The sequence below is a fragment of the Mirounga leonina genome, unplaced genomic scaffold, assembly GCF_011800145.1.
Source record: "Mirounga leonina isolate KUSES-001 unplaced genomic scaffold, KU_Mleo_1.0 Mir_94, whole genome shotgun sequence".
Taxonomy (NCBI): Eukaryota; Metazoa; Chordata; class Mammalia; order Carnivora; family Phocidae; genus Mirounga; species Mirounga leonina.
This window is the reverse complement of record NW_023270855.1, coordinates 38,336,965-38,355,695: the sequence shown is the minus strand read 5'-3', so window position 1 is coordinate 38,355,695 and position 18,731 is coordinate 38,336,965. Positions and strand designations below refer to the sequence as shown.

The 18,731-nt window shown below is 55.0% G+C and overlaps 1 protein-coding gene across 1 annotated transcript; it reads left to right on the top strand.

Moving 5' to 3' along the window:
- The first annotated feature begins 4,295 nt into the window (after positions 1-4,295).
- Positions 4,296-17,613, top strand: ITIH1 (inter-alpha-trypsin inhibitor heavy chain 1). Its single transcript, XM_034997139.1, has 22 exons — positions 4,296-4,461; positions 4,724-4,744; positions 5,060-5,226; positions 5,692-5,796; positions 6,190-6,352; positions 6,891-7,004; positions 8,224-8,349; positions 8,435-8,551; positions 9,157-9,325; positions 9,414-9,539; positions 10,433-10,614; positions 10,883-11,068; positions 12,129-12,268; positions 12,858-13,012; positions 13,112-13,126; positions 13,499-13,519; positions 13,905-13,985; positions 14,090-14,203; positions 15,199-15,400; positions 16,291-16,463; positions 17,069-17,180; positions 17,332-17,613. Exons 1-22 carry the CDS (start codon positions 4,348-4,350, stop codon positions 17,459-17,461), a joined length of 2,733 nt encoding a protein of 910 aa, XP_034853030.1. The 5' UTR covers positions 4,296-4,347; the 3' UTR covers positions 17,462-17,613.
- The last annotated feature ends 1,118 nt before the right edge of the window (positions 17,614-18,731 follow it).

The following is an 18,731-nucleotide window of genomic DNA, read 5'->3' as shown; positions in this document are numbered from 1 at the left end:
AAGGTAGTGTCCGTAGGAGGACCCTCCTTAAAAGACCCGTGTGTGAAAGCTCAAAGCTGCCAAAGAGTTTATTATTTGATCCAACCGACATTTTCTTTCCCTTTCCCAGAGCATTTGCCTAAAAGACCTCACAATTGTAAATCCTTCCTATGTCTCTATTAGATAGATACGTGTGTATCTCCTAAGATCCAGGAGTGTCTTTCTCAAGGACGAGAAATCCATCCCTTTGAAATGTAAGATTTGTCTACATCCAAGAACAATTTTTTGCCCAGTTGGGGGCAATATCACCCCTGTTGAGAATGGGAAATGTTAAAGAACAGAAATTCAACCAAGTAAATTTGAAGATCTGATTGACTTTATTAAGTGATTCATGAATCGGGCAGCATCCTGTCTAGCAAGTAGAGGGATACTCTAAGGAGTTGTTCAAAATGGAAAGTTTTTACTGGAAGGAAGGCAAGGAAAGGAAATTATTACTGGGGAAAAAAAGAAAAGAAAAAGAAAGAGAAGAAATAACTTTCAGCTATTACTGAAAGTTTCAGGCCAGGGCATCTTCTTTTTTGTGGGGAAGAGAATGGCAGGGTTTTTAATTGTACAGCTTGTCTCACTAGTGCTGATCAGGAAATTTCAGATTGACTGTTAGAAGGTCACATTCTTGGGTTTGGTTGAAACTATAATAAGTCTTGGTTTCCTATTGGGTGTTGGTGACTCCATCTGGGGCTTGTTTCTTTTTTTAATACTATTGCCCCCAGAAAGTTAATTCATGCTTTTTCCAGTTAATCCCCATTCCCCTCTTAGAGACAAGTACATTGGCATCTTTAATACTTACATCAACCCTGTGAAGCTGGTACTATTATCATCCTCATTTTACAGTTAAGGAAATTGAGTCTCTGGGAAGTTAAGAAACTCATGCTAACAGAGTCAGCATTGCTAACAGGGTTCTTTAAAATGGAGCCAGGAGGACATTGAGGACGTTGAGGAAATGGAGTTTATGTGTGTCTTCTGTCTCAAATTCTCAGAATTTTTGCTGAACTCAGTTAAAAGCCAAGGCATCTGCTACATGGCAAATGGACATAAATGGACTTTCTGCCTAACACTAGCCCTGGCAATCAATCACATATAGATTAGTATAACTAAAGCTATACCAGGAACAATCACATTTTGTTCAAAACAACTTATGTAGATGCCCTCTTTCTTCTTTAAAAACTCTGAACTTTGTCTCTCCAGAGTTGTTTTTTTTTTAATTTTGGTGGAATCTGTGTCTCCCGGATTGCAATCCCTAAGACCCCAAATAAATGCACATATTTTATTTTGCAGCTTGCAATTTTGTCTTTCATTGGTCAGCACTCAAAACAACATTCTAGAAGGCTTATGGCTCGCTCACTCCTAAAACTCCTGTATTTACTTGGCCCCACGTGCCCTCAAGAAAGCTTCCTGGAAAATGACTCAGATTCCCTAGATGCCTTTCTTAGTCTTCATCCATCCCTCTTACCCTCAGTAGCCTCTGCCCCTCTGGTGAGTCCTCTCCTTTCTTGGTTTCTAGAACTTTTCTGGTTCTCCTGGTCCAAACTCCTGGTCCAACTCCTGTTCTTTTGACTTCTCATGATTCCCTCATGTTTGAGGGAATCTTCTCTTCACTTTTTACCTCCTCCAACTTGCTCTTCTTCAAACCTATCATTCACTCTGCAGACATTTAGTATGGGCATGCATGGTGCAAGGCTAGTGCCCTGCCCTGGAGGCGCAAAGTGAATAAGACAGACAAAGTCCTGTCCCTGTAGGGCTTACAGTTGAAGAGAGAGGTGATCATTAATCAAAGAAGTGTGCTAATACGTTATCATTGCCAACTAAGGTCAATGTCATGCTGAAAGGTCATCAGGTCCAGCCTGGTCATCCAGGGGAAGTTGTCCTAAGCAATCATTCCTTGAACTGAAGTTTGAAGGAAAACTTCTTCAGGCAAAGGGAGCATCATATGCTAAGGCTCAATGGACTTATTTTGTGACTTCACCTCCGCAGTTCTCAGTCTGAACTCAGCACTGGGCCAGCCCTGTCTACTTCAAGACCCCAACCCCAGCAGTTGACATGGGGTTGGCGGCACACAGCAGGTGTGAATGGAGGATGAAGTGGGGCTGATGAATGAATGAGTGAAAAAGCATCTGCCTACATAGATTGGAAAAAAAGTCTGTATGGTTGAAGCTGAGAGACTCAAGGAAGGGGGGGCATGGCTGGGTGAGAACGAGGGGTCAGTGGGGCAGACCATTCAGGACCCGGAAATGTGTAAGACAGGGAAAGGTCTCAAGCAGATCAACATTTTTAAATGATGGCTCTGGTTGCTGCCAGAAAGTACACTGAAGGAGTAGGGTGGAAGTAAGGGGAGCAGCCATGTAGGTGAGAGATGAGGGTGGCTTGGGCTAGTGGTGACTGGGCGAGTCACCTCTCCTCTTCATCTGTAACATGGGAGCAGTAACAGTACCCATCTCTTGGGGGTTAGTTGTGAGCAGTACATGAGGTAGGACACAAAAGATGTTGAGAAGATGGCCAGGCACTAGTCACTATTAACTCTCCCCATACCCTCTCTCCTCCCCACAAGCCAGACAAATGTAGTTCTATGGACCAAGCTTGGTGCTGGCCGTCTCCCAACAGTCCAGTCTCGATCTTACCACATCCCTGCTCAAAAGATCTTTAGTGTTTTCCACCTAAAAGATGGGACCCTTTCAGACCTCTATGCCAGGCTGGTCTCAAACCACTTCTGAGCCTCCTTCACCACCCTCTTCATCAGGTCCTGCTTCCATGACGCAAGGTGCAGACAACTGCACCTTCTGCAAGCATGCTTCACACCTACCCACCCATTTTCTCTCCCTGTCCTTCCTCCTCCCCCTGCCCAAGGGCTGCTCTGTTTCCCAGGCACCTCCTCCAGGAGGCTTCCCCTAAGCCCTATGGGAGTGAACTATGCCTCTCCCAGGTTACTACAGCTCCTTCGTGCTCCTCTTTAGCTTCTGACACTCCTGACACTCACTGGGCTTCTTTTGAGTCCTCTGGCTCTTTTTCCCAATGCATCAGCTCACTGAATACAGCAAGGTACTCGAGGTCATTATTGTGTCCTGGAGCCTGGCACCATGCCTAACCCACCAAGGCTAGGTTGATACTTGTGCAGGAAATCAACAGAACCTCAAATGCAATTTCATGTTGACCCATCTCATTTTCCACAAAGGCCAGAAAACAGACCAGAAGGTCATTCTGGCCTGGATATGATAAACTTTTTCCCAGAAGCTGTTCTGAGAGACAAAGTCCGAGACAAGCAAACAGAGATCAAAATGGCCTCTGGGCCCCCTCACCCCAACAGGGTCACGGCAGCCAGCACATCCCACCTAGGGCCATGGTGTGGATTGACCAGGGCCATGTCTGCCCTGTGTGCTGTGGCTTGTGGGAGACAGGGAGAGTTTGGGCAGAAAAATTAAGAAATTGAAGGTCCCAAAGTGGTCCCTGGGGTTTTCAACTCTGCATCTCCTTTCTTCCTAATGATGCAGAGGCATTTCTGTCAGTACCTGATAGGCTTGGGCTTTGGAGTCTGAAAGATCTGGGTTTGAAGACCTGTCGTCTGCTGTGGGACCAATGTCCCAGGGACACCGTGAGGATAAAAGGAGACAGCAAAGGGCTTAGATCGATGCGTGGCACGTACTCAGCCCTCCATTACGAAAACACAGTATTCATCTTTGCCTCCTCTTTACCGGCCAGGCATCCCTGCGCAGGTGGAGGAGCGATGAGGCTTACTTCTGTTCTTTCCAAATTTGGATGTGAAGGTCCAGAGAGATGAAGTAACTGTCCGAAAGCACAGGTCACCCATTAAGCATCCCCAGGACTGGCCAGACGGCCTCTGGCAGAACCACTGCTAGGGTTGGTGTGGCTAGAGACATGGGCGTGGGCAGACACTTGGGAAGCTGTACTATCTGCCACCCTGGCCAGACTGTAACTGTGAAAAGTTTGCTGGTACTTAAAAAATTTTGAAAGTAACATCTAACGAACTTCAGAAGTCCACTTTTAACTGTGGCTTCTTGACGCATGTCACCATATTACTGGTGTTGCCTGTGCCAGACCCAGGATAAGATGAGCCATCGGGGTCTTCACCCTTCATGTCAGCTGAGTGCGGCTCCATTCAAAGGGGCTCCGTCCAAGTCTGGTCAGGAGTTTACACAGCTGGGAATCCCCCCAAGGAGAAAGATTTCACTGTTAAATTTTGATCCCCCCAATTGTAATATTTGCCTTCACCTTGTCTAATGTTTAATCCATGTTTATCTAGCACTTTATTGATTAACGGTCTGAGCGAAGTGACGAGGCAGCCAGAGCCTTGAGACCATGGACGGCACCATGGGGCTGCGGGCGCTACTGTGCGTGTACCTGGCCTCTCTCCTCGTCCTGCAGGCCATGCCCACTCAGGGTTCACCCACAGGCAGGCCCAAAGTCAGCAAGGTATGTGGGTAAACCCTCAGGCCAGAAACAGGCAGCTGGGCCAGGATGGGCCCAGGAGGGACACAAGACCCTCACCCCAGAGCCCGGGGCCACCCCCACCCACCTTGACCACCACTGACCAGAGAGGTGATGTCCAAGCAGCGAGGGGGAGGTGAGGCTGAGGGGTAGAGGACACAGACTGTGTCCCACTCCCACCCCTTAGCAGATAAGCTATGGTCCGCTGCACATTCCCACTCACACTTGTCCCGGTTTTGTTTTACAGAAGCAACAGACTGTGGACACAGTGAGTGAGAGTCTCTGCAAAGGGGTCTGTGGTGGGGCCATATTACAGCCTGTTTTCCCCCATGCTTCAAGGGGTGCCCTTCTATCAGTGCCCTGGGCAGAGGGACTCCATTTCCCAGAAATGGGGGTTTGCACGCCCCACTGTGCGGTCTCCAACAGAGAGGCTAGAGTGGGTCTTCCCAGAAGGGCTGGTCTGTTCTTTGGGCACCTGGCTTCTGAGCTGGGTGCTGAGCCCCCCCACAACACAGGGGTCTCTCACTGGTTCAGAGGCCCCCCTCCCCCCTCCCAGCCACAGCCCCCTCACATCTCACTCTAGGCCGTCGACGGCGTGACCATCCGGAGTTTGAAAGTCAACTGCAAAGTCACCTCTCGCTTTGCCCACTATGTCATCACCAGCCAAGTGGTCAACAGTGCCGATGAAGCCAAGGAAGTGGCCTTCGATGTGGAAATCCCCAAGACGGCCTTCATCAGTGACTTTGCCATGTGCGTGCCTGCCTGACTCCCACACCCAGAGCTGTCCATTCATCAGACCCAGCCCCAAGCCATGGCTCTGGGTGGCTGGACAGTGCAGATCATCTCCTTCTTTCCAAAAGTGCCATAGGCCAGCACCAGCTTGGAGGGGATGGTCAAGCCGCTTGGGTCTGTTCTGGGCTCCCATCTTGGAGAGCAAAGTGGGGCCTCTGACAGTATGTTTTCAGCAGAGGGCCCAAGGAGCAAAGGCCCGCACCCGAGATCTCTTGTTGGATTCTGTGGCCATGGCTGCCCCCCTCACTGCCGTGGGAACCCCAAAAAACTCTGTGGGCAGTGGGAGGTGGCAGGAGGTGCCTCCCATGAGTGTTCACCAGGACCAGGCCTTCTCCAGGTCTGGGCTGGGAGGATCTCAGCTATGAAGGACCTTAGTGGTCAGGGGCAGGGGCACTTCCCCTGAGGGCTTCTTCCTCTCTGTAGCACAGCAGATGGAAACGCATTCATCGGGGACATAAAGGACAAAGTGTCCGCGTGGAAGCAGTACCGGAAAGCTGCCATCTCTGGAGAGAATGCCGGCCTTGTCAGGTGAGTTCTGGGCCCTGCTGCCCCGGTCTCTGGTGCCGCCCTCCCCAGCCAGGATGGACCTGAGGGCGGCAAGGTGGCCTTGGCTGGGGAACAGCCCCAGGCTGATGGGAAGTGAGCAAGCTGCCTGAACCCAAATGCCAGTACAGGTGAGCTAGACAGGGCTGGTGCCGACCTGCCTACCTCTCAGACCAGCCTCTGGGAGAAGGGGGTCCTGTCCTTGGGCCCTGACCTTGACCCTGACCATCCAATTAAGACAAGGGTGAAGGGCCAAGAGACCCGGGAGTAGCATGAATGTAAGAGAAATTGATTCTGAGGGCCATGCTTTAGGTGACAAGGACCCACATGTCACTCACCATTTGTCTGTTCTGTTGTGGCCAATGGCGGTATGTCCAGGGCCTCGGGGAGAGCAATGGAGCAATTCACCATCCACCTCACCATCGGGCCCCGGAGCAAGGCCACATTCCGGCTGACCTACGAGGAGGTGCTGAAGCGAAAACTCAAGCAGTACGACATTGTCATCAAAGTCAAGCCCAAGCAGCTGGTGCATCATTTCGAGGTAGATTGCAGGTGACCATTTGCAGGGGAGCCATCTTGGGAACAGGGCTCTTGCCTCTCTCTCACCATGGCTCCGAGCCCTGGCTCAGGGCACACAAGGTGGCGTCCCAGGCCTGAGCACACGGGAAGGGGACTGACTCCTTGGGCGGTCTCTAGTGGGCTCTTTGTGGGCAGGGAGCTACCAGCCTCCCCCTCCTTTCTGAGCCTTGGCTTGCTCATCTGTTAAATGGGGCTGCTTGCATGTCCCAGAGCTGCCACAAGGATCACGAGAGATATTGAATGTCCCAGTGGTTGGTAGACCAGAAAGCCCGGGCAGCCGAAGGGGCTGTGATTGTCACTGGCACTTCAATGGTGGCTGAATTGAGGGGCCCAGGCTTGCACACCTTCATTTGGCCTATGTTTTTGGAGTGCCTACAACATGCCAGGCCCTGTGCTGATGGCTGGGTGGGTACTGCACACAGTGGGTGGCCAGGACATCAGTTGGCTCTCGGCTGAGTCTTGATGGCCTCAATGGGAGCCTGGGGGCTTCAATGATGCAGATCGACGTGGACATCTTTGAGCCTCAGGGGATCAGCAAGCTGGATGCCCAGGCCTCCTTCCTCCCCAAGGAACTGGAAAGTCAACTCATCAAGAAGTCCTTCTCAGGGAAACAGGTGTGTGGGATGGCTGGAGTGGTGGCAGGCCCTTGGGACTTCTCAGCCTGGCTCAACCCCTCATGGAGTGTCCAGGTTTGGTCTGGGAACCAGGCAGGGGCTGCAGGCTGCCCTAGTGAGGGACATAGGCATTTCATGGTAGGTATCCCAGGGAACTCGGTACCCCTGGTTCTCAGAGCAGCTTAGCAAAAGCCTGCGTGCCGAGGCTGGGGAAGCGCCCACGCTGGTTTGCATGGTTTGGGGTGAGCTGCTGACTTGCTTGAGCCTCAGTTTCCTCTTTGCTGTGTCACACCCTTGGGAAAGCATTCAGGGAAATAAAGGGCACATGAAGAAATCTCAGACGCTGTTGCAGTTAGGATCGCAAGCTCCGGGGCTCTAGGAAACAGAACTCAGTTTGGGAAGGCTTTGGTCTACCTCACCACTTACCACTTGCCATGCACCTCCCGTCTGCAGGAATTCCTGAAGTCCCCTGCTTGCCCCTTCCCCTGGTCCTGGCGGATTGTGGCATATGAGTGGGTAATACCCAGCCAGTGCCCTGCTTCCTAGTTTGCTCTCAACTGGAGCCAGGAACAAACCCTTTAGTTCCCACTTCCCTTTGGTAGTGACTCCATCATAATTCACGTAAAGGAAATGTTTCTTACAGTTTTGGAGGGGTTCTTTTTTAAACAAAGTAGGATACCCGGAGTATTAGCAAACATGCTTGCTTTTAGTAGGGGACCAAGGGGTGGGTCTGTGTCTTCCTAACCATCCTTTTCAAGTTTTGGAGGGGGTTTTGATGAGTATATCTTACTTTTATAACAAACAAATAAATGAAAAGTAAAAATTAAAAAGTATTTAAGGAAAAAACAAAAAGTTACAAGTCTAGAAAAGTATTGAGTAAAACCCATCCCTAATTCCCTGAGCACCAACACCAAGTCGAACCAGATCTTAGCTTCCAGCTTCCACCCTGGGTCCTTCCTCCCAGCCTCTGTTCTTTGTCTACAGTGGCGGGGGGCGAAGGGAGGGGGTTCTGTTTTCCAGCACAGTGTTGTAGCCTTGCTTCTTTACTCCACAGTTTGAGTTGACCGATGTCTCTTGTTCTCATACCGCTTTTATTTTGCACCCAAAGTGGCAACACTTGTTGTAGAAAAGCCCAATGTTTCAGAAGCATATACGCGAAGAAACAGGTCTTCTCTCCTACCACCTTATAGGTGTGTACTCACACCCTCCACCTTTCCAGGGTCACGTGCTCTTCCGCCCTACTGTGGGTCAGCAGCAATCCTGCCCCACGTGCTCCACATCCTTGCTGAATGGGGACTTCAAGGTGACCTACGATGTCAATCGAGACCAACTCTGCGACCTCCTGGTGAGTCCGAAGCTTCCAGCCCGACTCAGAGGCCCAGGCAGGGGGTGCTTGTGACAAGGGCCTCACTTGTTCCCTTGTGTTTCAGGTTGCCAATAACCACTTTGCCCACTTCTTCGCTCCCCAAAACCTGACGAACCTGAACAAGAACGTGGTGTTTGTGATTGACATTAGCACCTCCATGGAAGGCCAGAAAGTGAAACAGGTAAACTGCGGCTTTAAGCAAGTCCCCCAGAAGGAGCTTCTCCAGCCCCAGCCCCCACCCCACGCTGGTGTTGTCGCCAGAGTCTGGGTTTCGGATTTCTGCTCTTCCCAGCAGTCGGGGGCTCTGGCATCAGCCCCGTTCTCACAGTACCACCGAGGCAGGTGGATCCCCTTCTCCTCAGTAGCGCAGTGGGGTGCTTGCGGGGTCGTGGGTCTAGCGATGGGGGGTACATGGAACATGCCAGGGGCGATCATGGCTGTCCCTGGGGAGGTGTCTGGCAGCAGGGACAGCCCACTGCCCACGATGCTCTGAGAGCCATGGCTCCACCAGCCGAGTTTTAGACACTCTTTCTTGATTCTGCCCTGTTTGAGCTCCTGGTCATTTCTTCTCCCCATGCGGGCTCCCCTTGCCTTCTCTGTCCCCTCATCCACCCCCGGGGCTCCACAGGACACTCCTCTCCTGACACCACCTGTCTGTCCTGTCCATCCCCTCCCACTTGTCCACTGTGTGCCTCTGCCCTGTGGATCTCTCAAATGCATATCTGGAGCCGACAGGAGACACTCTCCTGGGGCCATGTCCCTCCACCAACTGTCCTGTCATTACAGACCAAGGAGGCGCTCCTTAAAATCCTGGGGGACATGCGGCCAGGGGACTATTTCGACCTGGTCCTCTTTGGGTCTGAAGTGCAATCATGGAGGGGCTCGCTGGTGCAGGCATCCCCCACCAATCTTCGAGCGGCTCAAGACTTCGTGCGGCGTTTCTTCCTGGCTGGGGGTAAGGGCAGGGGTCTCGAGTCACTCTGGCGTCGCCTCTGCCCTCTTGGAATGAGGGCATACACTGGCCTACTTTCCTTCCTTTGCAGCCACAAACCTGAATGGAGGTTTGCTCCAGGGAATCGAGATCTTGAACCAAGCTCATGGGAGCCTCCCCAAACTCAGCAACCATGCCTCCATTCTCATCATGCTGACAGACGGCGAGCCCACAGAGGGTAAGCACCTCAAGGCCTGGGCTGGGAGGTGGTGATCTCTTTGTTACGGAAGGCGTTCGAGCTGTGCTTGGAAATCCAGCCACTGGAGATGCTACAGGGGGTGCAGAAAGGCTCGGGGCAAAGTCAAGCCTGTCTGATCTAAAGACAGAATTCGGGAGTTACAAGGCATACTTCTATGCTGAGCTGGGTACCTGGGGAAGTATCTGTATGACACAGGGTTACTCAGATCCCAAGACGATAGGCAGGATTCCCAGGTTGAGTTTAATGAACTAGGTATTCAGCACCAACTGTGTGCCAAGCATAGGACTAGGGACCAAGAAGAGATACCGAGAGAACAAGATTCGCCTCTGTCCTTAAGGAGCACAGGGTCCACTGGGGTGCCAGACCCAGGAGCAGTCCCTCTGTTGAGGGCCCTGAAAGAACAGGGTGCCAGGAGGCTATAGGATCAGGGGCATCTGGCCCAGGCAGGGTCCCAGGAGGCCTCCTGGAGGAGGTGACCCATGAGCTCAGGCTGGAAGGAAGAAAAGGAAAGCAGGAAGGGATGTCTGGCAGCAGGAGTAGCTTGAGCAAAAAAAAAAAAAAAGTGTGTACAATGGAAGGGCCTGCCTGAAAACAGCAGGCCTGTGCAGACGAGGTGGAACAAGGGTGGGAAGGTTGGCAGGACCTCACAGGCCATGGCAATGACCTATGCGAGGGTTTAGAGCAGAATCCTGTCTTTTGTAGTCGCCCACTGAGCCAGCAGGAGATGTTGCCTCAAGATGCTGGTGGGGACAGGAGATAGGCGGGGGTCTGAGACAGGAGGCCTGGCCCCCAGAGACTGTGCCCCAAAGGCCCCTTGTGCCCTACATGCCTGTGATTCAGTATCCTGGCCCTGCCTGGGTGTGTGGCTGCAGGGGTGACAGACCGTTCCCAAATCCTCAAGAACGTCCACAACGCCATCCGGGGCAGGTTCCCGCTCTACAACTTGGGCTTTGGCCACAACGTGGACTTGAACTTCCTGGAGATCATGTCCATGGAGAACAACGGACAGGCCCAGAGAATTTATGAGGACCACGACGCCACCCAGCAGCTGCAGGTCTCCTCCCACCCCCTTCGCCCCACAGCGCACCGTCAATGGCAGGCGAGCCATTGGGGAGCCCACGTGGATACCCAGAGGAGCAGATAAAGCTCTTGAGTGCGGTTTGAATCAGCTGTGTGATCTCAAACCAGTTCCTTAAGACCTATGAGCCTGCAATTCCATCTGCAGAGTGGGGATCCCAACACCCCACTCTGTGAGCAGGTCTCCCATTGGGTGCCCACGGGGACCCATCAGCTCTGAGGTTGTGCCCCACCTCCGCCTACAGGGTTTCTACGACCAGGTAGCCAACCCCCTCCTGATGGACGTGGCGCTGCTCTACCCCCGGGACACCGTCTCAGCCCTGACCCAGCACCACCATAAACAGTACTACGAAGGCTCGGAGATCGTGGTGGCCGGGCGCATCGAAGACCACAAACTGGGCACTTTCAAGGCTGACGTGTTGGCCCGTGGGGTAAACAGTGGGCTGCGGAGGGGGGAAAGATCAGGCAGCACCCAGAGGTTCCAAAACCACACCTGTTCTCCACCCCTGTTCCCCTTGCCCCAGGCCTCTCTTTTGTCAGAGAAGTGTCCCCACCCGTGCACCGCGCCACCCCCTCTCCCCCAGGCCTGAGCATTCCCGCATGCAGGCAGCCTGGCGAGGGGCTGGAGTGGGACCAAGGTGGCCTTGGTTGTAGTTGTAGTCCCTTGACCAAAAATGGATCACCTGCTACTCCTTACATCATTCCCCCACAAGGCATGAGAGAGTAAGAGACCAGTGTCTTCTTTGTCACCTGACAACCTTTTCCTGAACACTTCATGTGCACCCAGCTTTGTGCCCCAGCGCGGCATGTGTGTGCATGTGCACACCGCGGGGGTCACAGGCGTGTGGGACCCGGACCCTGACCACAGGCTGTGGAGTCACACCTTGCTGTGTGGTCAAGGGTTCAGAACCGAGACTTTGAGTAAAGAAAGCTGAGCTGGACCCTGGCTCCACCCTGGGTGACCTTGAGCTAATAGGTCCAGCTCTCTGGGCCTCAGTTTCCCTCTCTGTAGCACAGGGTGATATTGCACTGGAGAGTTGTGCAGAGCGAATGAAAGACTCTGCGCACTATGTTGCGCAGTGCCCGGTGCATGAGACACCCTCCGCGGGCGAGTCCCAGCTCCTGAGGCTTGGGAGAGAGCAGCATTTGTGTGCGGGGCTGTGGTGGGCCTTTGGAGGAGTGGAACATGGTGGAAACAGCTGGCTGCTTGATGGCAGCCCCCAGAGAGAGTAACTTCAGGGGGGCAGGGCCTGCTCCTCCCATCCCTGGGATCCCCAGAGCCGAGGCCAGTTTGCCCCACTGAGAGTGCTCAGCAAACGTTTGTGGGATGAAGGTCTGAGTGAGGGTGAAGAGAGCAGGCTCGGGGAAGGGCAGTGAGGTGGACAAAACACAGAGACCGGGCACAGGTGTGGGGCCCCTGGGAGCCTGGAGCGCCGGCCAGTGGTTGTGCTCCTCATGGTGCTCGGCCCCTCTCCCCATCGTGACCCCCAGGAGGCCCGAGAATTCAAGACGACCTGCCTGGTGGATGAGGAGGAGATGAAGAAACTGCTCCAGGAGCGGGGCCACATGCTGGAGAACCACGTGGAACGCCTCTGGGCCTACCTCACCATCCAGGAGCTGCTGGCCAAGCGGTAGGACCCGTGCGGGGGGGTGGACACCGGGGCCTCTGGACCAATGAGGTGAACGGAGAAGGGGTGCATCTGGGCCTTCGAGGTTGGGAGCAGGTCAGATTCATGGCCTTCGGCTTTGCTCACTGGGTTAATATCAACCAGTTAGTCAACAGTGTGGGTGGGCCACGGTTTGCCCCTGCTGAGCGGCCAGGCAAGGGGAGGCTGCCCTTTCCATGGGACTGCTGTGTCCAGACACGCTCGGTTCATCCCCACAACCCACAGGGCAGTTCCCTCATTATCCCCATTTCACAGATGAGCACGCTGAGGCACAGAGAAGCTAGACCACTTGCCCAGAATCTCACAGAGGTTTAATTCTCTGTATCTTTCTGAGACACGTCCCTCAGCCCTACCACATCTCCAGGTTTTCCCCACGCGAAGGCTTTAAATCATGAGGTCCTTGAAGGCAACCACGGGACAGGAGCACGGCAGGTGCCCCACACGTGTTTGCTGAATGAGTGAGTGAGTGAACAAATGAGCAAAAAACGGCCAGGGAGTGCGAGTCTGCTGTCGTCCAGGCTGCGGGGCTTGGAGCAGGTGTTGTGTCTCTCAGGATGAGGTTAGAGGGGAAGGAGAAGGCCGACGTGACGGCCAAGGCCCTGCAGATGTCGCTGGCCTACCAGTTCGTGACCCCGCTGACCTCCATGACCATCAGGGGCATGACAGACGAGGACGGCCTGGAGCCCGTCATCGACAAGCCCCCTGAGGGTATGTGCTCTGTAAAGGGGCGGGCTGTGGGTCTAGGGAAGATTCTGAGGGCCAAAAACCTCCGGGGCTTTAATTCTCTTCCCCTTCTCTCCCTTCCAGATTCTCTGCCCTTGGGTGAGTTTCTAAATCAAGTTGGTTTTCAGGAGGGGCTTCCAGTGGCCGGGCAAGCAGCTCGTGCTCCAGCCACCAGGCACGGGGCTCCCTGCTCCACATCCTCCATCCCTTCACCACGAACTAGCTGCTGCCCCCTGTGTGCCTGGGGAGCCCCTGTGCAGCCTCCCTCCGGGCCTCTGTGTGAGCCTGTGTCTACCGGGCGGCCGGGGTGGGAGGGGAGGCGGAGTGCCCAGGAGTGGGCTGGGACCCCAGCAGGAGGGTCGGCCGAGGCCTGAGTGGCCTCTGGGCCCGGGGTGCCCTTGGGGAATGAGGTGTGTGCCTCTCAGGTGGGGTGGTGAGGGTGATGCTGTCCTCTGTCATTGTCCTCTACAGAGATGCTGGGACACAAAAAGAGTAAGAGGCCACATCCCGCCGACATACATCTCTACCTCTCTCCTCCCCACATTGCTGTCCCTCAGGCTGTGCATTCAGTCCTGAGCAAAGCCCCTACTTGCCTGAGGAGGAAATGACAGACAGCCTGAGGCTTCCTCACTGCCTGTCACCGGGACCCTCAGAACAGCCCCCTGACCGGGCCTGGCGACCCCTTGTGCCACCAGCTCCACCAGGTCCCCATGGAAGGAGACAGACCGGGGGTCAGCACACCCGGAGGCCTCAGGGGCAGCCACTCCTGCTCTGTGGCTGCAGGCCTGCCGCCTGGGTGGAGGGGCCTGGGAAGAGGAGCCAGCCGCTGCAGGGAAGCAGGGTACCGTCCTCCTAAATGCCATTCACTCCCCGCCAGTGTTCGTGCTGTCGGCTTTGCAGCCGTCCCCGACTCGATCCAGTTCCAACATCCAGCAGTTGCCAAACCAAGTGACTGGAGGTGAGTCCTGGGGAGGGTCTGAGGGACACCCCTGCCTTGCTCCTGGCCGGCCCCAGCCCGCCTGCCCGATGCCCAATCTAACGGACTCCATGCTATGCCCCCAGTGGACACCGATCCCCACTTCCTCATCCACGTGCCCCAGAAGGAGGATCCTCTGTGCTTCAATATCAATGAGGAGCCCGGCGTGGTCCTCAGCCTGGTGCAGGACCCGGACACAGGTATGGGTGACATCATGCCCCTTGCCAGACAGGGTGGGGCCTGGACTCCCCTGCCCTCAGCGTCCAGCCACGGACAGGACAGGGGCCGTGGCCTCCACTTCCCACAGCCTGTGTGCCCCAGTCACCTGGCTGGGCTCAACCTGCTTCCTTCTCTCCCATCTACCTGCCTGGGCCCTAGATGGCACCTGCTTCATGGACGGGTGACCCGATGCTTAGAAGGGCCCATGCTCAGTTTAATACTCTGCTCTAGTTGTCTTGAAATTCTTAACATTTTTTTGAACAAGGGGCCCCTCACTTTCATTTTGTACCAAGTTCTGCAAGTTACGTAGTGATCCTGCCCCGCCTCCCTAATGGAGCCTCTGAGTCCATCCCCCAGCAGTGCTCAGGCGGTGGGAATGACTCCCTGTCCGTCCGTGGGCCACTCTCTCTCCCTCCCTCCCAGTCTGGTCAGGCCATCTGCAAGGGTTTGCTAAGCACCTCCTATGGCCTACGGGTGCAGTCAGGACTGAGCCGAAATCCCTGTTCTTGTGGAGTTTAGTGAAGGGAGACAGACAGGCGAACAAATTCTCAGATGACAATTTCAGAGCATGAGACAGGCTATGTTGGGGTAGTGAGGACAAGGAGGGGGCTTTGGGACTGCTCAGGTCATAGGAGGCCTCTGTTACCTGCTCCTGTGTCAGGGATTAGGGCCACAGAGAAGGAGCAGACCCAAGTCCTATCCTTGGGGTGGCAAGACCTCTGGCATGGCCCAGAGGCAAGGGCTAAGTAGCAGGTAGTTAGTGTGGTGGGAGGAGAGGGGCAGGGAGAGGTGCTGTGTGGCCTCCGATAATCCTGAAAGCCAGTCCTTGGGAGGTGAGACCCTCAGAGCCAGCGTAGCATGGGTGGAGTGTGGGTGTCTCCCAGGGGGGAGGCACAGCATGAGCAAAGGCAGGCTGGCAGGCATCTAGCGAGAGCTGGGCCCTCCCTGACCCGGATGGCCCCTCACCCTACTGCAGGCTTCTCAGTGAATGGGCAGCTCATTGGCAACAAGGCCAGCAGCCCTGGGCAGCAAGAGGGCACATACTTCGGCCGGCTGGGGATCGCGAACCCTGCAACGGGCTTTCAGCTGGAAGTGACTCCTCAGAACATTACACTGAACCCTGGCTCGGGTGGACCCGTGTTCTCCTGGAGGGACCAGGCTTCACTGCGGCAGCACGAGTAACCAGGATGGGGCCAGGGCCTGGGTGCGGAGGCCAGGGCAGGGGTGGAGAGGGATGCGGAGGTATGAAGCCCCAGAGCCAGCTGAGCTGCCTGAGCTTGCCGGGCCCTTGTCCCCTGAGCCATGTCAGTGAATGACATCCATGTGACCTCCGTGTGGGCTGGGCAGACATGTGGGGCCCCGTGGACCCACCCATTTCCCTCTGTTCCCGGACCCGTGCTCCAGGCCCAGCTGCCTGCATGCCTGGGCTTCCATGGTGCCCTTGCCCTGCAGTCCATTCCCCATCACCACCAAACAAAGCCAACTCACCTCCTGGGCCCAGCACAAAGACCACCTATTCCCTGAAACCCATCTCGTCTCTTCTCTGCTGAACTCCAGAGTTCTCTGGGCTTCTCTTTCAGCACCTGTCTGAGCATGCCTTGTGTTGTGCTTATTCCTTCCTCCACTCATTCATTCACCAAAGTCTGCCAAGTACCAGAGCTGATGCTCAGCGGCAGAGTTATAGGAAGAAGTGGGCAGAGTCCAGTGTGGAGGACACAGATGATGAGTGGCAGTCAAAGAACACAGACTTTGATATTAGACAGGCTGGAGTCCAAGTCCTGGCTTTACTGCTTACCAGCTGTGTGACCCTGGGCAAGTTCCTTACCCTCTCTGAGCCTTATAGGATCTGAGTGAGAAATGAATGATGCAGCTTGATTGGAGGGCTTGGCACAGGGCCTAGCACACTGTAAGGCCTCCCCTCCTCCAACTTGTAGCAGGTAACACCCTTCCATCTGGGAGTGAGGGGGTGGGGGAGCTCATGAGAACTGGATCCAGGAGGATGAGGGCGGCTGAATGGAGAGGGGTGCCATGTAGCTGCACCTGCCCTCATGGCCGCCCGGCCCTGCAGGGTGGTAGTGACCATCAACAGGAGGAGGAACCTGGTGGTGTCTGTGGAGGATGGGGGCACTTTTGAGGTCGTCCTGCACCGGGTGTGGAAGGGAAGTTCCGTCCACCAGGACTTCCTGGGCTTCTATGTGCTGGATAGTCACCGGATGTCGGCACGGACACACGGGCTGCTGGGTATGACCTGCCCGGCAGGCAGAGCTAGGGGGTGTGTGGTGGCAGCCAGTGGGTTCGCCATGGGTCAGACTTGCAGCTGGGCACCAGGGAGGGCCCTCCTCCAACTTGGCCATCGAGGCTCAGAGCTCCAAAGAGGGCTTGTCCTGGCGAGGGTCTTGTCCCTCAGAAAGCCTGTGATCAAACACAAGGCGAAACTAAAGCTTATGTGGGCCTGGGGGGCGAACAGGGAGAGAGATCCGGTTAGCAGAAAGGTCCCGACAGACCAGGTCCCCGAGACCTCCCGGGAGGGGTGAGTCATTGGCCACATGGCTTCTCCTTGCGGCTTCCTGCATACCCTGCTGTCTGTGGGCACCTACCCCTCAGACCTCTCTTCCCAGCCAGATTCTTTTGGAATTGGTCCAAAAAGGTAAGAGGTACAACCACCTGCCAATATACCTGCTTCTTTATAGCAGCTGAACACAAGGTGGCTTTTGATGCCAAAACATATCAGACATAGTCACGCCCTTAAGAAAAAACATTCAGGCAGCTCTCTAACCCTCCAGTGAGCACCTGCTGAGTACGAGGGCCCCCCAGTGGTAACTGCTGCTTCCAATGTGCCTTTCCAGGACAATTCTTCCACCCCTTTGACTTTAAAGTGTCTGACCCCCACCCAGGCTCTGACCCCACAAAGACAGATGCCACAATGGTGGTGAAGAGCCACCAGCTGACGGTCACCAGGTAGGTGGGCTGTTCTCCCAGTATCTCTGCCTTTGGTGTTCCCATCATTGGTCGGGGCACCGGGTGTCACATAGGTGGAGTGGGCTTCTGGGGGCGGGGGTGCAGCCCTGCTTGGTCCAAAAGGTAACCCCAGCTTTTTGTATCTCCCCAGGGGCTTGCAAAAAGACTACAGCAAGGACCCCCGGCACGGGGCTGAGGTGACCTGTTGGTTCGTCCACAACAATGGGGCAGGGCTGATCGACGGTGTTTACACTGACTATATCGTCCCTGACATCTTCTGAGCCCCCAGCCAGCACACCTGTCCTTTCTTGGGACCATGGCAGCAGAGGACAGCATCTGACCTGCTTCATATGAAGCAGGTCACACTTCCCTGGTCAAGCTGACCCACTGTGTCAAGTCCCCATGACTTTCATTAAAGAGAGGCTATGTCCAACCCAGGCTGGCTGCTTTTTGGGAGGGAGGGTGGCCGGGAGGCAACCCAAGATACTGCCGCTCAGAGGGCTCTGGGGTCACGGCAGACCTGGAGGCCACGAGGGGGCCTACGCCAACTCTGCCCCCCCCTTCACTGCAGCTGCCCGACCCCCTGCCCTCTGAGCGCCTGGAGCGCCCCCTGCACACAGCTCGCCTCACGGGACACTGGCAGCTTCTACAGGCACTGTTCTAAGTGTCTTTGTTGAGTCAATTAAATGCATGCTCCCACCAGCCCTAAGGGATACTTGCTTGTGTCACGTCCATTTACAGCCGAGGAAACAGGGGTTTGGTGACTTGTCCAAAATCACTCCTAAGTGCCAGAGCTGGGATTTGAACCCATGCTGTCTGGTGTCAGCCATGTCAGCATCTGTTTGCTTAACCCCCCGTGTGGATCCTCTCGTCAGGCTGGGCAGCAGATCACAGCCTTTGGGGATTTGGGTCTAGATATTCCAAAGCATCACTTAAAATGAGCGTATGAAAGGAGCATATGAAATCGATAGGGATCTGGGGTCCCAGAGAAGTCCTGCTGGATGCTACAGCCATGGGCCCCGGGTTTCCGGAGGTAGTTCCAGGGCCTTCTCCCTCAGCTCCACTTTCCAGCTGTAGGTTTGCCATTCCAGCTGTGGGAGCCAGGATATTTCCCAAAGGCAGAGATGGCCACTCCCCAGAAGTGGTGGTTTCAGGGAGCTAGCAACGGTGGCCCACCGGCTCCGCATGCTGAGACCTGGAATGATCCCTTCAGGGCTCCTTCCCTGGGCTTGCCCTTGGGGCCCAGTTAAAGTGCAGTGTCCCAGGGTGCAGGGAGGTGAACCTGTCTGTACCTTGGGGAGCCGCTGGCCCTCAGGTGAAGGTTGATGGGCCTCTCCTTTCCAAAGGTTTCTACTTTTTCTCTTCTGGCTTTCCATCCAGTTCCCACTGCAACGGAGGCCCACGAGGAGCCAGATCAATCACACAAATGCTGAGCTCCAGGGCTGCCCCAGGCCCAGCGAACGCAGAGCCCTCGGTGGCGGGCAGGGGCTGGCCAGCAACGTTTCAGAGACCAAGCGCCGTCTGGAGCCTCCTGGGCTTCTCAAGGGAGAA